Source organism: Eulemur rufifrons, chromosome 6 (assembly GCF_041146395.1).
Source record: "Eulemur rufifrons isolate Redbay chromosome 6, OSU_ERuf_1, whole genome shotgun sequence".
In the NCBI taxonomy this organism is placed as follows: domain Eukaryota; kingdom Metazoa; phylum Chordata; class Mammalia; order Primates; family Lemuridae; genus Eulemur; species Eulemur rufifrons.
Window position 1 is genome coordinate 53,206,944 of NC_090988.1, and position 18,799 is coordinate 53,225,742.

Consider the following 18,799-nt stretch of genomic DNA (forward strand, 5'->3'; position numbering starts at 1 on the left):
AGCACACGCCTGTAATCCTAGCACTCTGGGAGGCCGAGGCGGGTGGATTGCTCGAGGTCAGGAGTTCGAGACCAGCCTGAGCAAGAGCGAGATCCCCGTCTCTACTAAAAATAGAAAGAAATTATCTGGCCAACTAAAAATATATAGAGAAAAAATTAGCCGGGCATGGTGGCACATGCCTATAGTCCCAGCTACTTGGGAGGTTGAGGCAGGAGGATCGCTTGAGCTGAGGAGTTTGAGGTTGCTATGAGCTAGGCTGACGCCACGGCACTCACTCTAGCCCGGGCAACAAAGCCAGACTCTGTCTCAAAAAAAAACAAAAAAACAAAAACAAAAACAAAAACACAACAATCCTTTAATTATCTCTCTCTATATATTTTTAAAAATATATATAGTATTGGGGAATCAATTATGTATCAACTAGGATCCCAATTGTTTCTATTGGAAAACATGTATTCCATTAGAAATAATAATTTCTGCTTTTCACCTTTGACAAGTACATTACAACATCACAAGGCTCACACTTTCCAGTAGGGATTAAAGCTTAGTTCTATATTTTGTATGAACAATAATAACATTTATTGTACACTTACTATATACCAGGAATTATGCTAAATCCTTCATATGTACCATCTCATTCAATACTACTCTTCCCCATTTTACACACGAGGAAATTAAGGCTCAGAAAAATTCAGTGATTTTCCAAGGGCACGCTTTGCTAAGTGGCAAAGTTAAGATTTAAACCATGATTTGTCTGTATCCAAATCCCATGCTTAACCACTCTACTATACTGTCTCCCTTTCTATTATGCTTTCATATACTAGAAGCAGAAGCCAGCCAGGGATTTAATTAAACTAACAAAAGGTAATCCCTCACAACAGATCTATACACAGAGATACTTTATAGTTTCCTAACAGTTCTCTGAAGTAAGCACCAGGCTGTGTTCAGTCCAGTCTTCCTTGTGTTTTCTTTCATATTTTACTTGCAAGAGACTTACCCTAGGCAAAGAGACCATGTTTGCTTTTTTTTTTTTTTCCGAGACAGAGTCTCAATCTGTTGCTTGGGCTAGAGTGCCATGGCATCACTCTAGCTCACAGCAACCTCAAACTCCTGGGCTCAAGCGATCCTTCTGCCTCAGCCTCCTGAGTAGCTGGGACTATAGGACCATGCCGGCTAATTTTTTCTGTATATATTTTTAGTTGTCCATATAATTTCTTTCTATTTTTAGTAGAGACAGGGTCTTGTTCTTGCTCAGGCTGGTCTCGAACTCCTGAGCTCAAAGGATCCACCCACCTCGGCCTCCCAGAGTGCTAGGATTACAGGTGTGAGCGACCATACCCAGCCCATGTTTGCTATTAATACTATCTTCTACTTCTCTTATTTAGTCACCACTTATGAAACCATTAAAGATAAATGTAGGCAGGTAATAATTCTGTTTTTTTTAATACAGTTTATGGCCTTGGCTACTAAAATGCTTCATAATCTCAAAACTCAAAAGAGATTATAAAAAAGAAATCCCACAAAGCAACTTGGAAGTCACTTGACTGGAGACAGTGACTATCTATTTATCTACCTATTAATCTAAATCCGTATCTCTATATGCTGCTAAACTATCAGAGATTAATCCTGATTTTTGCTCTGTGTTGTGGAAGAACTGGCAATTCCAAACCTGGGACAATTTTACAGAATTGGAAAGGAGCTTTCAAGACCTGACAGGCATCAATCTGGATCTCACTTCACGTCATTTCTTTTCCAATGTATCATTTCTGTTCAATCTAATAAAAACTCCCCTCTCAAGAAAAAAGTCAGGGCTGTTATACTCCACAGAAGACCCTACGCCACTCTAGGACTTTCTCATAGACCAAAAGAATGGAACAACTATATGAATAAAAAGCTTAAATCTAATCTAACGTTCTGCTGTTCACTCTAAGCTAAGGGTCACACACATATTCTTGGGAGAATGGAGGCATGTTCAGAGACTTAGTGAGGATTCACGTGGAGGGCACATTCAATAACTGCAGTGATCCAAAGGCATTTATAAACTGAGTGTGCATTGATGTTGAATATGCATCTTGTTAAGTTCAACATGCAGAGTCATGCCTTGCTGCTCAACTGAGAAGTTTCCCTGTGCCCCACACATTCAGAGGGATGGCCAGATGTGAGGTAAAGCCCCCTCAATGTTCCTCTAGATTCCTTTGGCTCCTGGACCCCCCAAACTGTGCAGGCCACTCTGACTCCTTAAACTTGTCAGTTCTTCAGGGAGTGATGATTTCTTCAGTAATGTGAGGAAGGCTCTAAATCTTGTTTCTATTCCCTCTCACTGTACCTGTTTATTTGCTAAGGTTAACATATGTGTTTGCTAGATCAACTGCAAGCAACCTGACACAGTTATAAAGAAACATTAAAACTTAAAACTTGATTTCTACACACAAGTTACTCACAATGTAGTGAGGTTTACAAGGCAAAAACTCAGGATTAAAATACCGTAAGTGGAGGGCAATACATAAATACCAAATAAGTGACCTAGACACTGTGTGTTATGGTTCCAAAGGAGGAATCAGGTAAGGAATTATTTGACGATGTTATTACATTTTTTAAAAATATTTAAACTAGTAAAATAAGAATAACATATCTATTACCTTTTTTATGTTCCAGTTAAGGATAAAATGTCTCTAAATTAAATTTTTTTCCCCAGAAACTAATCCATTACAAAGGGAAGATGCTCTCATTCTGTCTCTATAATGTGATAGTAGGGCTGGGCACAGTGACTCATGCCTGTAATCCTAGTACTCTGGGAGGCTGAGGTGGGAGAACTGTTTGAGATCAGGACTTCGAGACCAGCCTGAGTAAGAGTGAAACCCCATCTCTACAAAAAATAGAAAAATTAGCCAGGTGTGGTGGTATATGCCTGTAGTCTCAGCTACTCAGGAGGCTCAAACAGGAAAATTGCTCGAGCTCAGGAGTTTGAGGTTGCAGTGAGCTATGATGATGCCACTGCACTCTAGCCCAGGTGATAGAGCAAGACCCTGTCTCAAAAACCAAAAACAAAAAAAATGCTGATATTATTTAATAAATGGTTATATGGTTAATCCATTTTAGAAATATGAACTGTAACTTAAATCCATGGGATTCATCAAGCTCTTTGATGTCTGCTGATGCAGCCATTTGCCACCCAGCTTTTACTGTCACGTAGGCTGAAGGACTAATGAGAAAATGTAGGCACACATCTCTCTCTTTGTCTTTCTTTTTGTCCCTAGCACACAAGTAGATGATCTCCTGGGAAGAATTATTTTTCCCTTATCAACTGTGGAAAACTATCTGTGTAAGACAGTTGCAGACAGCAATAACAAGACTGACAAGCAAAGGAATTTCCACTTCTTGGGGAAATAGCAGCTCATCTAAATAGCCAGTTGGATGAATTATTTGTGTGTTTGTGAATAACTAACTTCTGTTTGTACCTTTTTTTTTTGAGACAGGGTCTCACTCTGTTGCCCAGGCTGGAGTGCCGTGGTGTCATCATAGCTCACTGCAACTCCTGGGCTCAAGTAACCCTCCTGCCTCAGCCTCCCAAGTAGCTGGGATTACAGGCACGCACCACTATGCCCAACTAATTTTTTTTTTTTTTTTTTTTTTGGTAGAGATGAGGTCTCCCTCTTGCTCAGGGTGGTCTTGAACTCTTGGCCTCAAGCAATCCTCCCATTTAGCCTATTTCTACCTTTTTGGTACTTCGTCTCTGGGGATCATTAGAAAAGCCTTTTAGAGAAATCACTCTTCATACCTCCTTTGTGACCTTTGAAGGTCACCACGCAGTTGGCATCTTCAGCTGACCAGATCTTCAGCTGGGCATCCATTCCCCCACTCAGAACCACAAGGCCTGATGGGAAAAACCTGCAACAATTCACATCAAACACATGTCCTTCCAATACTCTCTGGAAAAACAAAAGAAAATTCCATGCTAGTTCTCTTGTCCATCCCTCGATGTTCTCTCACCTCCTATATATTTGGTTTCTTACATGAAATATCTACATGCTATACCCACGTGCTGGGTTTTAGTAACAACTAAGGATGTCCAAAAAGATCTCTTAGCTCATTTGTCTACCAAGTAAGAGTCACTGACTCCCTTTCCTGGGATTTAGCTACAAATGGAGCACTGAATTCCATGGCTCTCACAGCCATCCCCAGTTTTAGTTCTAAGTATAAGGAGCTGAGAAGGCTTGAGGAATCTTTTACTCATCTCTTCTTAAAATCCTCTGTGTAAGTTGGAGGCTCAGCCGTATATTCAGCCTAACAGCCTAGCTATTCTATCTTGGAAACTGATCACTGAAGACAGTTCAAACTCAGGGCACGCCCACTTAGACATTCACTGGCCTGGCTCCTCAACTGCTTCAGCCCCACTCTGTTCTGGCAATTCACTCAGCCTGAGAATGGTTCTCTGATTAACAAATGCGAGAGCAGAAATCAAATGAAGTACAGTGGCCCTACATTTTCAAAATGGGCCATTCTTCCATGTCCCAGGCCAAGGCTTCTCAGATCACCCTTCATGTGTAAAACCCTAAAAGTATATCTAAATCCTTTACTCTGAGTTCTCCATTGGAAGCCTGCCAGATCTTCATGCTCCCATCAGTACTAGAAGATACACCAAGGCCTCCTCCACTGGAAATATCCAGGCATGTTATCTGTTCAAAAGACAAAACAATCAATGTGTTATAAATAATGAAATGCTTTTATTCCCTTGAAATATGCTTTAAACCTCCCTTGTTTCACACTCCTCCAAGACTTCTGCAAGGCTATGCTTCCCAACACAAAGGACATGTGTCTGATATGAAGGTTACCATCGCCAACCTCCCAACAAGGCTGGAGCCAACACCTTTAACTTCTTCAAACGAAAAGATATTCCTGTAATCACCTGTAAACTTTAGCTAAAAAGTTTCCTGTATGCCCATATCATTTCCATAGTTTCCATCTTTTGCTATTTTATTTTAAAATTAAAATGCTTCTCCTAATTCTCAGGAACCCACTTACACAAAAGATAATCTTCCAAGATGCACCAGAAGGATTCAAGGAAGAGCAAAGATATTTCCATATATATAACTATATGTATACATATGGATCTTTCAGAATAATAGTGAATTCACAGATTCATTTTTATAGTTTCAGTATCAGCAACTGCTTCATGCATAAGCCATAATCAGATCACCAAGTCTCTTTCATACATGCCTATATATCCTTTTTATTAAATCTTGTTTATTAAAAAACACCCAGCTGCAAATGTTCCAGAAATGTGGGAATGAAATACATTATTCCAGACGTATTCCCAGCAACAATGATTCCCACATGACCTAAATTATTAAGAAAAAAGTAGGGACTTTGGCTTTAATTATCCAACCTTCCATTTTACTTTGTTCTATGCCAATTAAACTGAAATGAATAGATCTGGCAAGAACTATAGGGATATATGAGTCACCTCTAACATTTTCTAAGACTTTTCTTCTTTATTTTGGTTCCTCAGAATAAAAGGACTAACAACGTAATAGTGGCTCCTTTAATTGTAAGCAACATACTTCAACCTCCTTCCTGATATAGGTGGCATATTTTCAACTGCTTGCTAGGCATCTACCTTTGGCTACAGTGGGCACCTCAAACTTAACATGTCCAAACAGAACTCTTATTTCCCCCGTCCCATACCAATACAACTGTTCCTCCTCTAATTAGTAAATGACACCACAATTTACCCACTTCTCAGGCCAAAATTTTTGGAATCATCCCAACTCCTCATTTTCTCTCACATCTCACATCCAAATCATTACCAAATCCTGTCTAATCCCATACCCTTAGAATGTAAGCTCTCCAAGGGCAGTTTTATTCATTTTATTCAGTGCCCAGCAGAGTACCTGCAATATAGATGATTAATAAATGGATGAATCATCTCTTAGTAAGCTCAAATAAGAGACAGAATAAGAAACAGAAAAGGGCATAGTTAATGATTTTAAAAAATGACCACTTCTTGAAAGGTGAGTGGCTTTTCCAACTCCCCAAGAGGTGAATTTACTTCCTCCCTCAGTAGTCCTTAGCACTATGCTCATACATTGTAGAGCTGTCAACCAGGGGTGAATTTCCTCCCTGGGGGACACTTGGCAATATCTGGAAACATTTTTGATTGTCACAACTGATAGGGGAAGGGATATCCCACTGGCACCTTGTAGGTAGAGGTCAGGGATGCTGTTAAACATCCTACAATGCATGGAACAACCCCTTACAATAAAGAATCCAATAGTGAGATGTCAATAGTGTCAAGGTTAATAAACTTTGATAAATTGTATTTTATCTTTTCAGTTAATATACTATCCCTGAAGGGGACAGGGACTTTGTATTGTTTAACTTTGTTACCTATCATCAGAGGCCCAGTTCCTAGCCCTAAAATTAAGTTTGAACTATCTATTTCTTTCTTTCTTTCTTTTTTTTTTTTTTTGAGACAGAGTCTCACTCTGTTGCCTGGGCTAGAATGCCATGGCATCAGCCTAGCTCACAGCAACCTCAAACTCCTGGGCTCAAGCAATCCTCCTGCCTCAGCCTCCCAAGTAGCTGGGACTACAGGCATGCACCACCATGCCTGGCTAATTTTTCTATACATATTTTTAGCTGTCCATATAATTTCTTTCTCTTTTCAGTAGAGATGGGGTCTCGCTGTTGCTCAGGCTGGTCTCGAACTCCTGACCTCGAGCAATCCTCCCGCCTCGGCCTCCCAGAGTGCTAGGATTACAGGCGTGAGCCACCATGCCTGGCCAGAACTATCTATTTCTTAAAAAGTGATAGGAATTGAAGAATACATTGTAGGTCATACCAGCTATCTCCTTAATAAAAATTTCTGTAAAACGAAAAGAGGAAAGGAAACTAACATTTATTGAGTATCTCTTATGTGCCAGACATATAATAGACACTATTTCATATAATCCCCTAAAAATCTGGAAGTTAGGTAGTATTCCTATCTTTCAGATGAGGAATATGAGGCTTCAGGAGTGATTAAGTATTTCCTCAAGGTGACACAGCAGAGCCAGGATACAAACCTAGGTCAGAGTCCAAAGCTAAAGAACTATTCCTTAGTCACAGCAAAAGAACAGACAGATCAATGGGACAATCCTAAATATGAGATAAAGATGACTATTTAAGTCAAGAATGAAGGATGGATTACTTTACAGTGTTGTGACATGTTAATCATTTTTAAATTGAAATGTAAAAAATAAAACATAAAAATGCAACAAAAATACTATATTTATATTTTATCTTATAAGCATTTTATTGTGCTTAGATTACTATGTTCTAAAACCCTATTCTAATTGCTTAGTCCCTATACCAACTCGAACAGATAAATATTTTTACCCTCATTTTTTAGGATAAGGAACCTATGGCACAAGGAGGTTAAGTAACTGGCCCAAGATCACAGTTAGTAAACTATAGAATCAGCATTCAAACCCAAGGAGTCTGGCTCTACACTCTGCTCTTACCAAACGTGCTATGCACTTAAAAGTAATACATATAAAATTATGGACTACCCTAAGCAGGATCCCGAGGCAGTTACTATAAAGAATTTAATAGGTTTATTATCTAGAAATATTAAACATCTGTATGTCAAAAGACACCATAAACAAACTTAAAGATAAACAATAAGCTAGAAAAAACTATTTGCAAAATACATGACAAAGAATCAATTCCCCAAATATAAAAAGAGCTCTTAACAATACAGAAAAAATTCACACATAGAAAAATGGGCAAATAACATGAAAATGGCCAACAAATTTATGAAAAAGTGGTCAGTCCATGATTAAGCAAAGGAATGCAAATTAAAATAACAATGAAATACCATCTCTCAAATTTGTAAAATTAAAAAAAAAAAAATTCTAATACCCAGTGTTAACCACATCAAAATGGCAGAAAGTAGAAAAACCAAAGATGGACAAGAATAAAATTAAGAAAAAAAAAATCAAAATGGTAGAAAGGCAATACAGTAAAAGCCCTATTAGTCAACAGACAGGGGTCAATGGTAGGTCAATTAATCAAAATATTCAGTTAAAGTAGGAAATAATAAAAAAATGATACATGAAGACCCACATTTTAACTCAAATATATAAATGTACATTAAAATTTACTATCTTTTTATTAGTCCACTGATTTTTTTTTTTTTTTTTTTTTTTGAGACAGGGTCTCACTTTGCCAGCAGGCTAGAGTGCAGTGGTGTCAATCATAGCTCACTGCAGCCTCAGACTCCTGGGCTCAAGTGATCCTACTGCCTCAGCCTCCCAAGTAGCTGGGACTGCAGGTATGTTCCACCAAGCCCAGCTCATTTTTCTCTTTTTTTTGTAGAGACGGGGTCTGGCTATGTTGCCTAAGCTGGTCTCAAAGTCTTGGGCTCAAGCAATCCTCTGCCTCAGCCTCCCAAAGCAGTAGGACTACAAGGCATGAGCAGAAGTCACAATTTAAAACTTCCAGTTTCTTTAAAGCAAGGCAAATCTTGACTCATGTTTACAAAGCAATCTAAGAGCAAAAACTTACCTAGGGCTTTATTTATTTATTTTTTAATGTTTACCTAATTATACTCCTAACACCTAGGGCTTTTCTTTTTTTTTTTTTTTTTGGTTGAGACAGAGTCTCACTCTGTTGCCCAGGCTAGAGTGAGTGCCGTGGCGTCAGCTTAGCTCACAGCAACCTCAAACTCCTCGGCTTAAGCGATCCTACTGCCTCAGCCTCCCGAGTAGCTGGGACTACAGGCATGCGCCACTATGCCCGGCTAATTTTTTCTATATAGATTTCTAGTTGTCCATATAATGTCTTTCTATTTTTAGTAGAGACGAGGTCTCGCTCAGGCTGGTCTCGAACTCCTGACCTTGAGCAATCCACCCGCCTCGGCCTCCCAGAGTGCTAGGATTACAGGCGTGAGCCACCGCGCCCGGCCACCTAGGGCTTTTCTTAAAAAAAAATTCTTTTCCCTAACATTGTATTTATCTTGTCCACATGCATTATTAATAGTAATTAAAAATTTCATCTTTATCAAGTCTTTACAAAGCAATCAACTTAGTTTCAAAGAAATATTAGTAATTGCTACCTGCCTTTCACACTCATATTTCATTGGTTTGACATAATATTTAATTAATTCATATAAATTCAAAAGTAATATAACTGGCATTGCAATTGACTCTTCATAAGCATTCAATGTAACTGGCAGTGGCAGAAGTGGCTCATAAGCCACAGACAAACTGCGGACATCAGCTGGTATATTTTACAGAGGAAATGCAGGGCAACAACTGACTCCATAAATCAGTTTAGTGGAGGGCAGTTAGAACTCACCCAAAGCTTTATAATTTGTATAACCAATGTTAGGTCTGGAGCCCAGAGAGAGCAAAATGTTGTTTATTTTGAGCATCTGGGTGCAAATGGGTGGAGGCAAAAAAAGCGTCCACCCTGAGGGAGGGGAAAGCCTTGGGTTTTATAGAGGACTTCTCTGGGGAGAGAGAGTACCTGGGCCAGAACAGCCACTGTAATAAAATTTTTTTAAACAACCAATTTCTGGGACCCAAGCATCAGTTTCATTCTATAGAGATAAGGGACGGGGGTAGCTTAGTCCTTTTCAGGGGGGACAAGAATGCTGGCTGCAGCTGTCCGTTAGATTTACAATGTCTGGGAACTCTCCAGACTCCTGCAGCTATTGTTTTACAAGCCTAAGTTTTCCATTAACCGCATTTCTGGTTCCCACCTGGAACAAACCTAACACTTATGACTCAGCAATTCTACTTTTACAAATGTATTCTAATTTCTTCCTATGTTTGTGAGCAAAAGTTTAGCTGCAAGTATATTCAAAAAAATACAAAATCATGAAACTGGAAACCCCTGAATGTCCAGCAATGTAAGATAGGAAAAATATTAACATATTATAATAAAGTCATACAATGAAATGCTATGCAGCTCTTTAAAGAATACATAGAAAGACAGCACAGAATAAGGTCCATATTATTAAGTAAGAAAAAGCAAGTTATAGAACAGCATGTACTGTAAAACCTATTTTGGTAAAATATTTAAAGAAAACAGTGAGAGGATTAAGTAGAATAATATGTGGTGTCAAAGGGAAAAAAGCCAAACTCTGTAAAATAATTTTAAAGAGATTTATTCTGAGCCAAATTTGAGGACCCTGACCCAGAGCCACGCTCAAGAAGTCTTCAGCAAGTGGAAAGTGGATTTGTTGTGGCTCGGTTACAGTTTGGTTTTATACATTTCAGGGAGACAGGGGTTATAGGTAAAGTCATAAATCAACACATGGCAGGCATATATCGGTTTGGCTTGAAAAGGTGGGCCATCTAGAAGGTGGGGGGGCTTACAGATTATAGGTGGGTTTAAAGATTCTTTGGCTTGTAATTGGTTAAAGACAAGAAGCTTTGTCTAACGGCTTGGAGTGTTTTAACATAAGGAGCTCTTTATCAGAGATAAGCCACCAGACACAGATTTGTTGTGTAAATTGAGGACCTGCAGGTTTGTCTTGCATACCCTTAGGCCTGTTAATGGGTTATAAAAGATGCCCCCAAGAAGGGAGGGGGGCATGACAAGGCACGTCGGACTGGCCTCCTGGTGGCAGGCAATTTAGTTTTAGGATATTTCTTTGGCCACAAGGGGGTCCATTCAGTCAGCTGGGGGTGGTGGTGGTGAAGCTTAAAATTTCATTTGAGTTCACAGCAGTTACCATGGTGCATGCTGGCTGATAGGCAATCAATAAACATTAGCTTTACTACTATGATTATTATTAAAAAAGGGTATACAACAAAAGTTCAGAAAAATTATCTTTAGGTTACAGAAATAAGAGTAATTTTCACTTTCTTTTATATTTCCTAAATTTTCATCACTAAATACATGTTTGTTTTGAAATAAGGGTAAAAAAGTAGCTCTTTTAAAAAATGTACCACATAGTAAGGAGTGGACAGCTTTAAAACAATCAGTTTATCCACCAATTTCTCACTTCTGCTTCAAAAAATCCCATAGTAGTAAAGGCTTTATTACAAAGATCTTTTGAAAATATTCCTCAATATGGTATATTTGGAATTTTGAAAAAATGTCCCTGTCCTGCAGGCAAAGAGATAAAACATGAGCAGTGGCATATTATGTGAGCATCAGCTATTATATCATTATCCAAAAGCTGGTAAGTAGCTCTGCTAGTACATATATAATGAATTTCATACAATCTCTAAGATTACCAGTGATTAGATTTATACAAATATTCCATGTAGACTCAAGGACCAGTTTTGCCAAACATCACATTTCATCAGCTGTATCATTTTACAGTACAAAGTAAATGAAAGACATATTAATTATGAATATGTTTATAGCACTAGACAAGCACATAAAATGAAAAATTAAAATGGCATTACATTCTGTCTTCATTTTATCAAAATACTTACACTCTTTGTATGAACTCTGGAAAAAGTAGTGTATGGTGCCAAAAACTTAGAAGATGCACTTTCCTTTGGACACGAAATATGAATGCTTTTCTACACAAAGAGGAAAAGATGAAATTCATCAGTAAAGCTATTCCAATGTAATTAAAGCCTCTTAAAGAAAACATCAGGAGTACAGGAAATTCTCACCTTCTAAGTGTACCCTCTCTCATCCTCCCAGCCCATAAAACTGCCCCTCCCCCACAGTTCAGCAGTCCTTTTACTGCAGAGGGCTACAATAATTTGGTATCACTGAGATGCCGTTATCTTTTTATGTTGAAATAAACTGTTCCACAGAAGACAGGCCACCAATAAGATACAACCGACAAGCATGAGAACATTAATATTTAGAAGAAAATCTAATGCCAATACTCTCCATTAGCAGTGGGGCAAGGAAGAGGATCAGCAGAAGAATATTACATAAAGAGATGTGAGGCAACGCAGCACTAGCCCTCAAGCCTAGGACCTAAAAGACAAGTCTAAAGTAAACTTGCCGCCCATCAGAACTTTCAGAAAGAATGTTAGACTACTGACATTTACAGTTATCAGAGAAAATTGGTAAAGTAAGTTATGGTACACCCACAAAATGTGTAGGCCCAGGTCAGGTGTGCAGTGCCTCTTCCCACCTGGAACTTAAACTGACTGTACATGTTCATAGACTGGTCATTGTCACATAGCTGTATTTTGATGCCCCATGTGTTTCGCCTAGTCATTATCACCTGTCTCTCAGCTACTGCAGCAAGATAACACTGGTGGCATAGTAGGAAAGCATACATAGAACTAGATGTTAGATTCAGGAGACATGACTTGTGAAAGGCCATTTGTAACCATTTCAGGTAAATATGTTGGGATTTCAAGGTAGCATGTGTAGAGGTATAAAAGGCTTGGTAAGCCCTTCCTCCAGGATTCTTAAAATATGACAGTCTCTTACTCTAACCAGCACAATACAAATACCAACTCCTAAGTATCTATCTCCTATAAGGAGCTGAGGAGCTGCACCTACCAAAGGTCCCCTAACCTGTTATCTCTTCTGCAGTAGTACTTAAAAGTCTCTGGAAATTCTGCAGGACAATGAAAATGTCTTCGACAATCAGGATTTTCCGAACTTCTTTATACCCAACAAGCAGAGGTCCTCACAGTTCATTAGAAAGAACACTTTCCAAGTCATAATATTCTCATCACTGAAAGTCAACATGCTCTTATTATGGGTCATCTACTCCTTTAAAAGGACAATTATGCTATTTATCCAAACAGTACTTTTTCTTAGCCAGCATATCCATGCCTGGCTGCCTGCAGACCTTTCATTAAACGAGTTTTTGCTTCTAACTGCATGACAAAGCCTACAGCTACAAGAGAGCTGATCTGGATTTGGAACTGTCTATTGTACCAGAAACTAAAATGTCAGCTAAACTCTCTTGGCTGAATATTCAACCAACAAGCATGCAAGGAGCTCCAAAAACTTCGTGTTTGGGACTCTGTAAGAATTGCATTTGCTCTCAGAAGAATACATTTCTTCGGGGCTAATTATGTGACACATTTCAAGAATCAGTGCTTTTCTCCTGCTTATTAAATCCTGCAAATCAACCTTGAATCCATAAACAGACTACGGAGGAAGATAAATGTTGAACTACTTTCCAATGTCAGCAGTAGAGAATCATGATGTTAACGAAAATATTTTAAAGAAAAGCTGCAGAAGATATCAAAATAGACAAAACGTAAGGAAAAAAGAGTGTGAATATGCCACGCTAAGATAAAATTCAAAGTCAAACTGTTTTTATCCTTCAGGGTTAGGCATTTAAGTATAATGACAGATTTACTGTTTAATAGAACAATGTAGCAATACGAAATAGCAAAGTGACTCATGGTAGTTAGGAAACAAATGAATGTTCAACTATAAGCAACTTACTGTCTTAACCTACCCAGCAGGATCACAGTAAAAATTAGCAATGATGTTTGAAGAGATAGGGATTGTATCCAGGTCTGAATATGAAGGGAAGAGAGAAGTCAGCCCCTAGACTGTGGATGGATACTGGCAAAACACCTGGGAAAAATGCAGGCTTGCAAGGTAGTGTTAACTTGGAATCATTAGAACTGGGTTTCAATTCCAGTATACAGTCAAATTGACTTTGATTATTAGGGATTAACCTCTCTGAGTCTGTTTGCTTATCTGCAAAATGGACATTTAAAATGCCAATCCCACAGAATTGTTATGGTAAACAATCAAAACTAACTTTTGTAATTATTTTGCAGTTTCATCCATATGCAATGTCACTATCCATTAACCATCCTATGAAGAAGTATATTGCCTCTGTTTTATAGATGGGGAAATTGAGGCTCAGAGAACTAAATTATTTGTCAAAAATGATATAGCTAATAAGTGTCAGTTAACTAAGACTTAGACTCAGATCTTCCGACACTATCATACAATACCCATAGCTTCTTATGAAAAACAAATATAAGATATATACTATCCCTTCAGAGTAGACGAGAACAAAAAAAATATATAATGACATGTAGCCTCTCACCTGGCACAAAGAAGGTAATGGGTGAACATTTGCTAAACATCCTATATAAAAAGCAAAGTTTTCTTTATACTTATCAGTATACTAAAAATATTTTACAGCTAAAAAAAAGTTTAATTACACAAAAAAAGGCTGGTCCACCCTTTGGGAATCATCTCAACAGAGTACACTGACTACAGCAGTCAGAATGTGTAAGAAAAGGCAAATCGTGGGTACTCCACTTAGCTTAGCCATCAACTCACCTCAAAGATAAATGAGAAAAACTATTAAGTACTATTAATGTAGACTCTTCACCAAGGCCTCACCAGACACAGACCGTAAGGCTATGCAGTTGGTAGTTACTAGCCACATCAGGTTGGTGAACTACTACTTGGATATGTGAATCTATGTTTTCAACTATAAATTTTATGAAGCCTAAATACAGTATTTCCAATAAAAAATTAGAGCCTGAATTGAGATACGCTGTAAGTGTAACATATACATGGGATTTTAAAGACTTCTTTTTTTTTTTTTTTTTGGTGACACAGAGTCTCACTCTGTTGCCCGGGCTAGAGTGCCATGGCATCAGCCTAGCTCACAACAACCTCAAATTCCTGGGCTGAAGCAATCCTTCTGCCTCAGCCTCCTGAGTAGCTGGGACTACAGGCATGTGCCACCATGCCCGGCTAATTTTTTTCTATATATATTTTTAGCTGTCCAGATCATTTCTTTCTATTTTTAGTAGAGACAGGGTCTCGCTCTTGCTCAGGCTGGTCTTGAACTCCTGACCTCGAGCAATCTTCCCGCCTCGGCCTCCCAGAGTGCTAGGATTACAGGCGTGAGCCACCGCGCCCGGCCATAGATTTTGAAGACTTAATAAAAAAAAGTATAAAATATCTTGTTAATAATTTTTTATTTTAATTACAGGTTGAAATAATATCCTAGATATATTGGGTTAAATCAAATATTAAAATTAATTTCACCTATTTATCTTTTTAATGTGGCTACTAGAAAATTTAAAATTATACACGTAGTTCATATTATCAGAGCTGGTATAAGGGAAATAAGAGGAAGTTTGATTGCACTTGAAAGTATTATGCGGCTGGGTGTGATGGCTCATGCCTGTAATCCTACCATTCTGGGAGGCCAAGGTGGGAGGATTGCTTTAGCTCAGGAGTTCAAGACCATCCTGAGCAAGAATGAGACCCCATCTCTACCAAAAAGAAAAAAATCGGCTGGGCATTGTGGCGCACGCCTGTAGTCCCAGCTACTCAGGAGGCTGAGGCAGAAGGATTGCTTGAGCCCAGGAGTTTGAGGTTGCAGTGAGCTACGATGATGCCACTGCACTTTACTCAGGGTGACAGAGACTCTGTCTCAACAACAACAACAAAAAAGTAAAAGTATATGTAAATACAAGAGAAAAAGAAAACTCTTGACACTCAAAGGCAGCAAATTATTGTATAAATGAAGTGGAGATGACAGGTCACTGATAATACTATAAGTATCTATAGTAGCTATATGGGTACTACCATAGCTTTGAACACTGTGCCATCTAGAAGACGTAAAAACATACCTTGTTTATTTCATTCACAATAAATCCTTCAGAAGCTGTAATCTCTGGGATACCATCTAGGCCAATTCCTTGACAAGTTAGGCTGCCATACAAAGATGGTTTCCCTAAGGCACAAAAGAAGCATGTCTCAAAAAATAAGAAGAATATTTTTCTCCTTGAAGATTCAATTCAGGCATCTGTATAGATGGTATGCTCATGAAATTGGCCGGTGAAAGAAAAATAATTGCCTGTGTTAAAAGACTGGTTAAGTGGAAAGAGCATTAGACCAGCAAACCTAATTTGGGAGGGAATACACTGAAAGACTAAAAGCTAGAAACAGAGATTTAGAAAAATGATAAAGCACCTGTAAGGAGGGCTGGTAGAGTTATCCCAACCTGTTTTACTAGCTGTGAAACGTAATTCTTCCAGAATGAAAGGTGAAGATCAGAATGCATATATGTATTTATCTACAATATATATACACAGTTACACAGTAAAGAATTAAGCTTCAGTAATCTGGAAAATTTGCCTAAGTAGAATACTGCTTTTACAGTCATATGGGCTAAATAAGATATTATCCTGGCTGGGCAAGGTGGCTCACACCCGTAATCCTAGCACTCTGGGAGGCCGAGGCAGGAGGATTGCTTGCGCCCAGGAGTTCAAGACCAGCCTGAGCAAGAGCGACACCTTTTCTCTACTAAAAATAGAAACAATTAGCCGGCAACTATGTAATATTATTTTTAAAAAAAGATATTATCCTATACATAAACATACGCAGATGACAGAATGAAGTTAAAAACTTTTTTCATTCTTCTGCACCTTATATATTCACATGTATAACAGCCTGTAACACATTGATTACGTGTCTGACTTCCCCACTAGAATGTGAAGTCCTCGAGTTCAGAAACTAGCAGGGTACTATGAGTTATTCAATAAATAAACTGAATAAACCAAACTGAAGTTATAGGGGTAAGGGGGAAGTAGAAACCATCATGGATTCACAGAAGAGTGGGAGGGCTTTCTAGAGAAGGTGGAACTTCAACAATCTTAAAAGAAAGATAGGACCTGGTTAGGAAGAAAATAAGGGAAAAAAAAACTCTAGTTCAAGGAGGTGCATGTCAAGAACAAAAGAAAGTCAAAAAGAATGGGGAGGAAGGAGGCATCAATTAATACACCAGTTTGGTTACAGTAGTCAGAGAAATGATAGTTGAAAGATAAATCACAGAGAAACAATCTAAGGTAAAAGTTTGAACTAGAGAAGATCTAGTAAAGAAGCTATTCACAGGAAAGTGGAACAAAGTACTATTTCAGAAAGATGGCACAAAAACAGGACTGAGGGAACTTTGGGGTTTTTTTCTTTCCTTTTTTTAAAGTAAAACAAAAAAAAATTTTTTTTAATGTTTTGATTTTTTTGTAGAGACAGAGTCTCATGTTGCCCAAACTGGTCTTAAACTCCTGGCCTCAAGCAATCCTCTCACCTTGGCCTCCCAAAGTGACAGGCTTGAGCCACTGCACCCAGCAGAACTTTGTTTTTTATCCTAGGCCAAGAGTCCCTCCTTTCTTTACCAATTTCCCTAAAAAGTCTGGCCCACATGATGCATCATTTCGACCAATCTCCTGACAACACCCTCAATGACTTCTCTACATTTGTGAAATCACTAAAATGATCTCAGTCTTGGTTTTGTCTATATAATAGAACTGGGATCAATCCAACCACTCATCTTCTACCTTCCTGCAGAAAGGTGAGTGCTGCTACAGAAAAGGACACAACTGTGCAGACTGGCACCACTCCAATTCAGGTTTTCAAACTCAGCAGTTTTGCAGTCCTTTTGCCCCTTCCACTCACAGCAGCCAGTTCTCATGCCACTTATCCTGCTATCAAAATCTCCTTTCTTCATGATAGCCAAAAAGTGGAAATAACTCAAATGTTCATCAATTGATGAACAGATAAATAAAATTTGGCATATCCATAAAACAGACTAACTCTTACCTGGCCACAAAAAGGAATGAAGTACTGATAAAAAGTACAAAATGAAAACATGATAAATGTCAGAAGTCAGGCACAAAAGGCCATATATTTTATGATTCCACTTATATGAAATGTCCAAAGTAGGCAAATCTATAGAGACAGAAAGTAAATTAATAGTTGCTAGGACTGGGGAGTGGGAATTGACTGTTAATGGGTATGCAGTTTTACTGGGGTATGATAAAGGTGTTCTGGAATTATTTAATAGGAGAGATGATGCACAACTCTGTGAATATACTAAAATCCACTGAATTACACACTTTAAAAAGGTGAATCTTTAAGAATGTTAACTCTGTAAAAAAAAATTTTTTTTTTAAAGGTGAACCTAGGCTAGGTACAGTGGCTCACACTTGTATTCCCAACACTTTGGGAGGCTGAGGTGGGAGCATCACTTGAGGCCAGGAGTTCAAGACCAGCCTGAGTCACAGAGTGAGACCCCGTCTCTACAAATTTTAAAATCAGCTGGGTATGGTGGCCTGCACCTATAGTCCTAGCTACTCAGGAGGCTGAGGCAGGAAGATCGTTTGAACCTAGGAGTTCCAGGCTGCAGTGAGTTACGATTTTGCACTACACTCCAGCCTAAGTGACAGAGCAAGATCCTGTCTCCAAAAAAAAAATTAATAAAAAACAGAAAAAATAAACTTCATGGTATGCGAATTGTATCTCAATAAAGCTATTTAAAAAAAATCCTAGATTCCTAATAGTGCCTACCTGATAGGATTTTAAGAAACAATGTGTGTAAAGTAGCACATAAATAGCACATTTTATCTCAATAAAGTTGTTATTTAAAAACAAAAACAAAAGGCCCTCCTCCTTAAGGGTTGACACTATCTCCAACTTCATACAGAAAACTAGGGCTATAAGTTACCCTCAAATTTCCATGTCCGTGCCCACACATTTATCTGCAATTACCCTCACCTTCTTTTATCCTAGTCTCTTAGACTTAATTCATTCTCCTCTTTCTCCTCTAAGAATTGGCTCTTCAGTCAGTCCTTCTTTCGTCTACCTTCAACCTATATTTTTAAATTGCTTTCTTCAATTACTCCCATTTTTTAAAGCAAAATTAAAACCCTTGACTGTGAGATCTTCTAGCTACTACCCTCTTCACACGTGCAGCATCCTCAAAAAAGGACCCTAGGCTGGGTGTGGTGGCTCACACCTATAATCCTAGCAATTTGGGAGGCCAAGGTGAGAGGATCACTTGAGGCTAGGAGTTTGAGACTAGCCTGGACAACATGGTGATACCTCA

The 18,799-nt window shown here is 38.5% G+C and overlaps 1 protein-coding gene across 1 annotated transcript in view; it reads right to left on the reverse strand.

Annotated features, from left to right (window-relative positions):
* Positions 1–18,799, reverse strand: part of PAAF1 (proteasomal ATPase associated factor 1) — a 33,667-nt gene that overhangs the window by 12,118 nt on the left and 2,750 nt on the right. Inside the window, exons 3-6 of the mRNA XM_069469270.1 lie at positions 15,546–15,649; positions 11,436–11,525; positions 4,578–4,676; positions 3,779–3,929 (exon numbers count right to left, since the gene is read on the reverse strand). Coding sequence (XP_069325371.1) covers positions 3,779–3,929; positions 4,578–4,676; positions 11,436–11,525; positions 15,546–15,649 — 444 coding nt within the window. The remainder of the gene's footprint in view (positions 1–3,778; positions 3,930–4,577; positions 4,677–11,435; positions 11,526–15,545; positions 15,650–18,799) is intronic.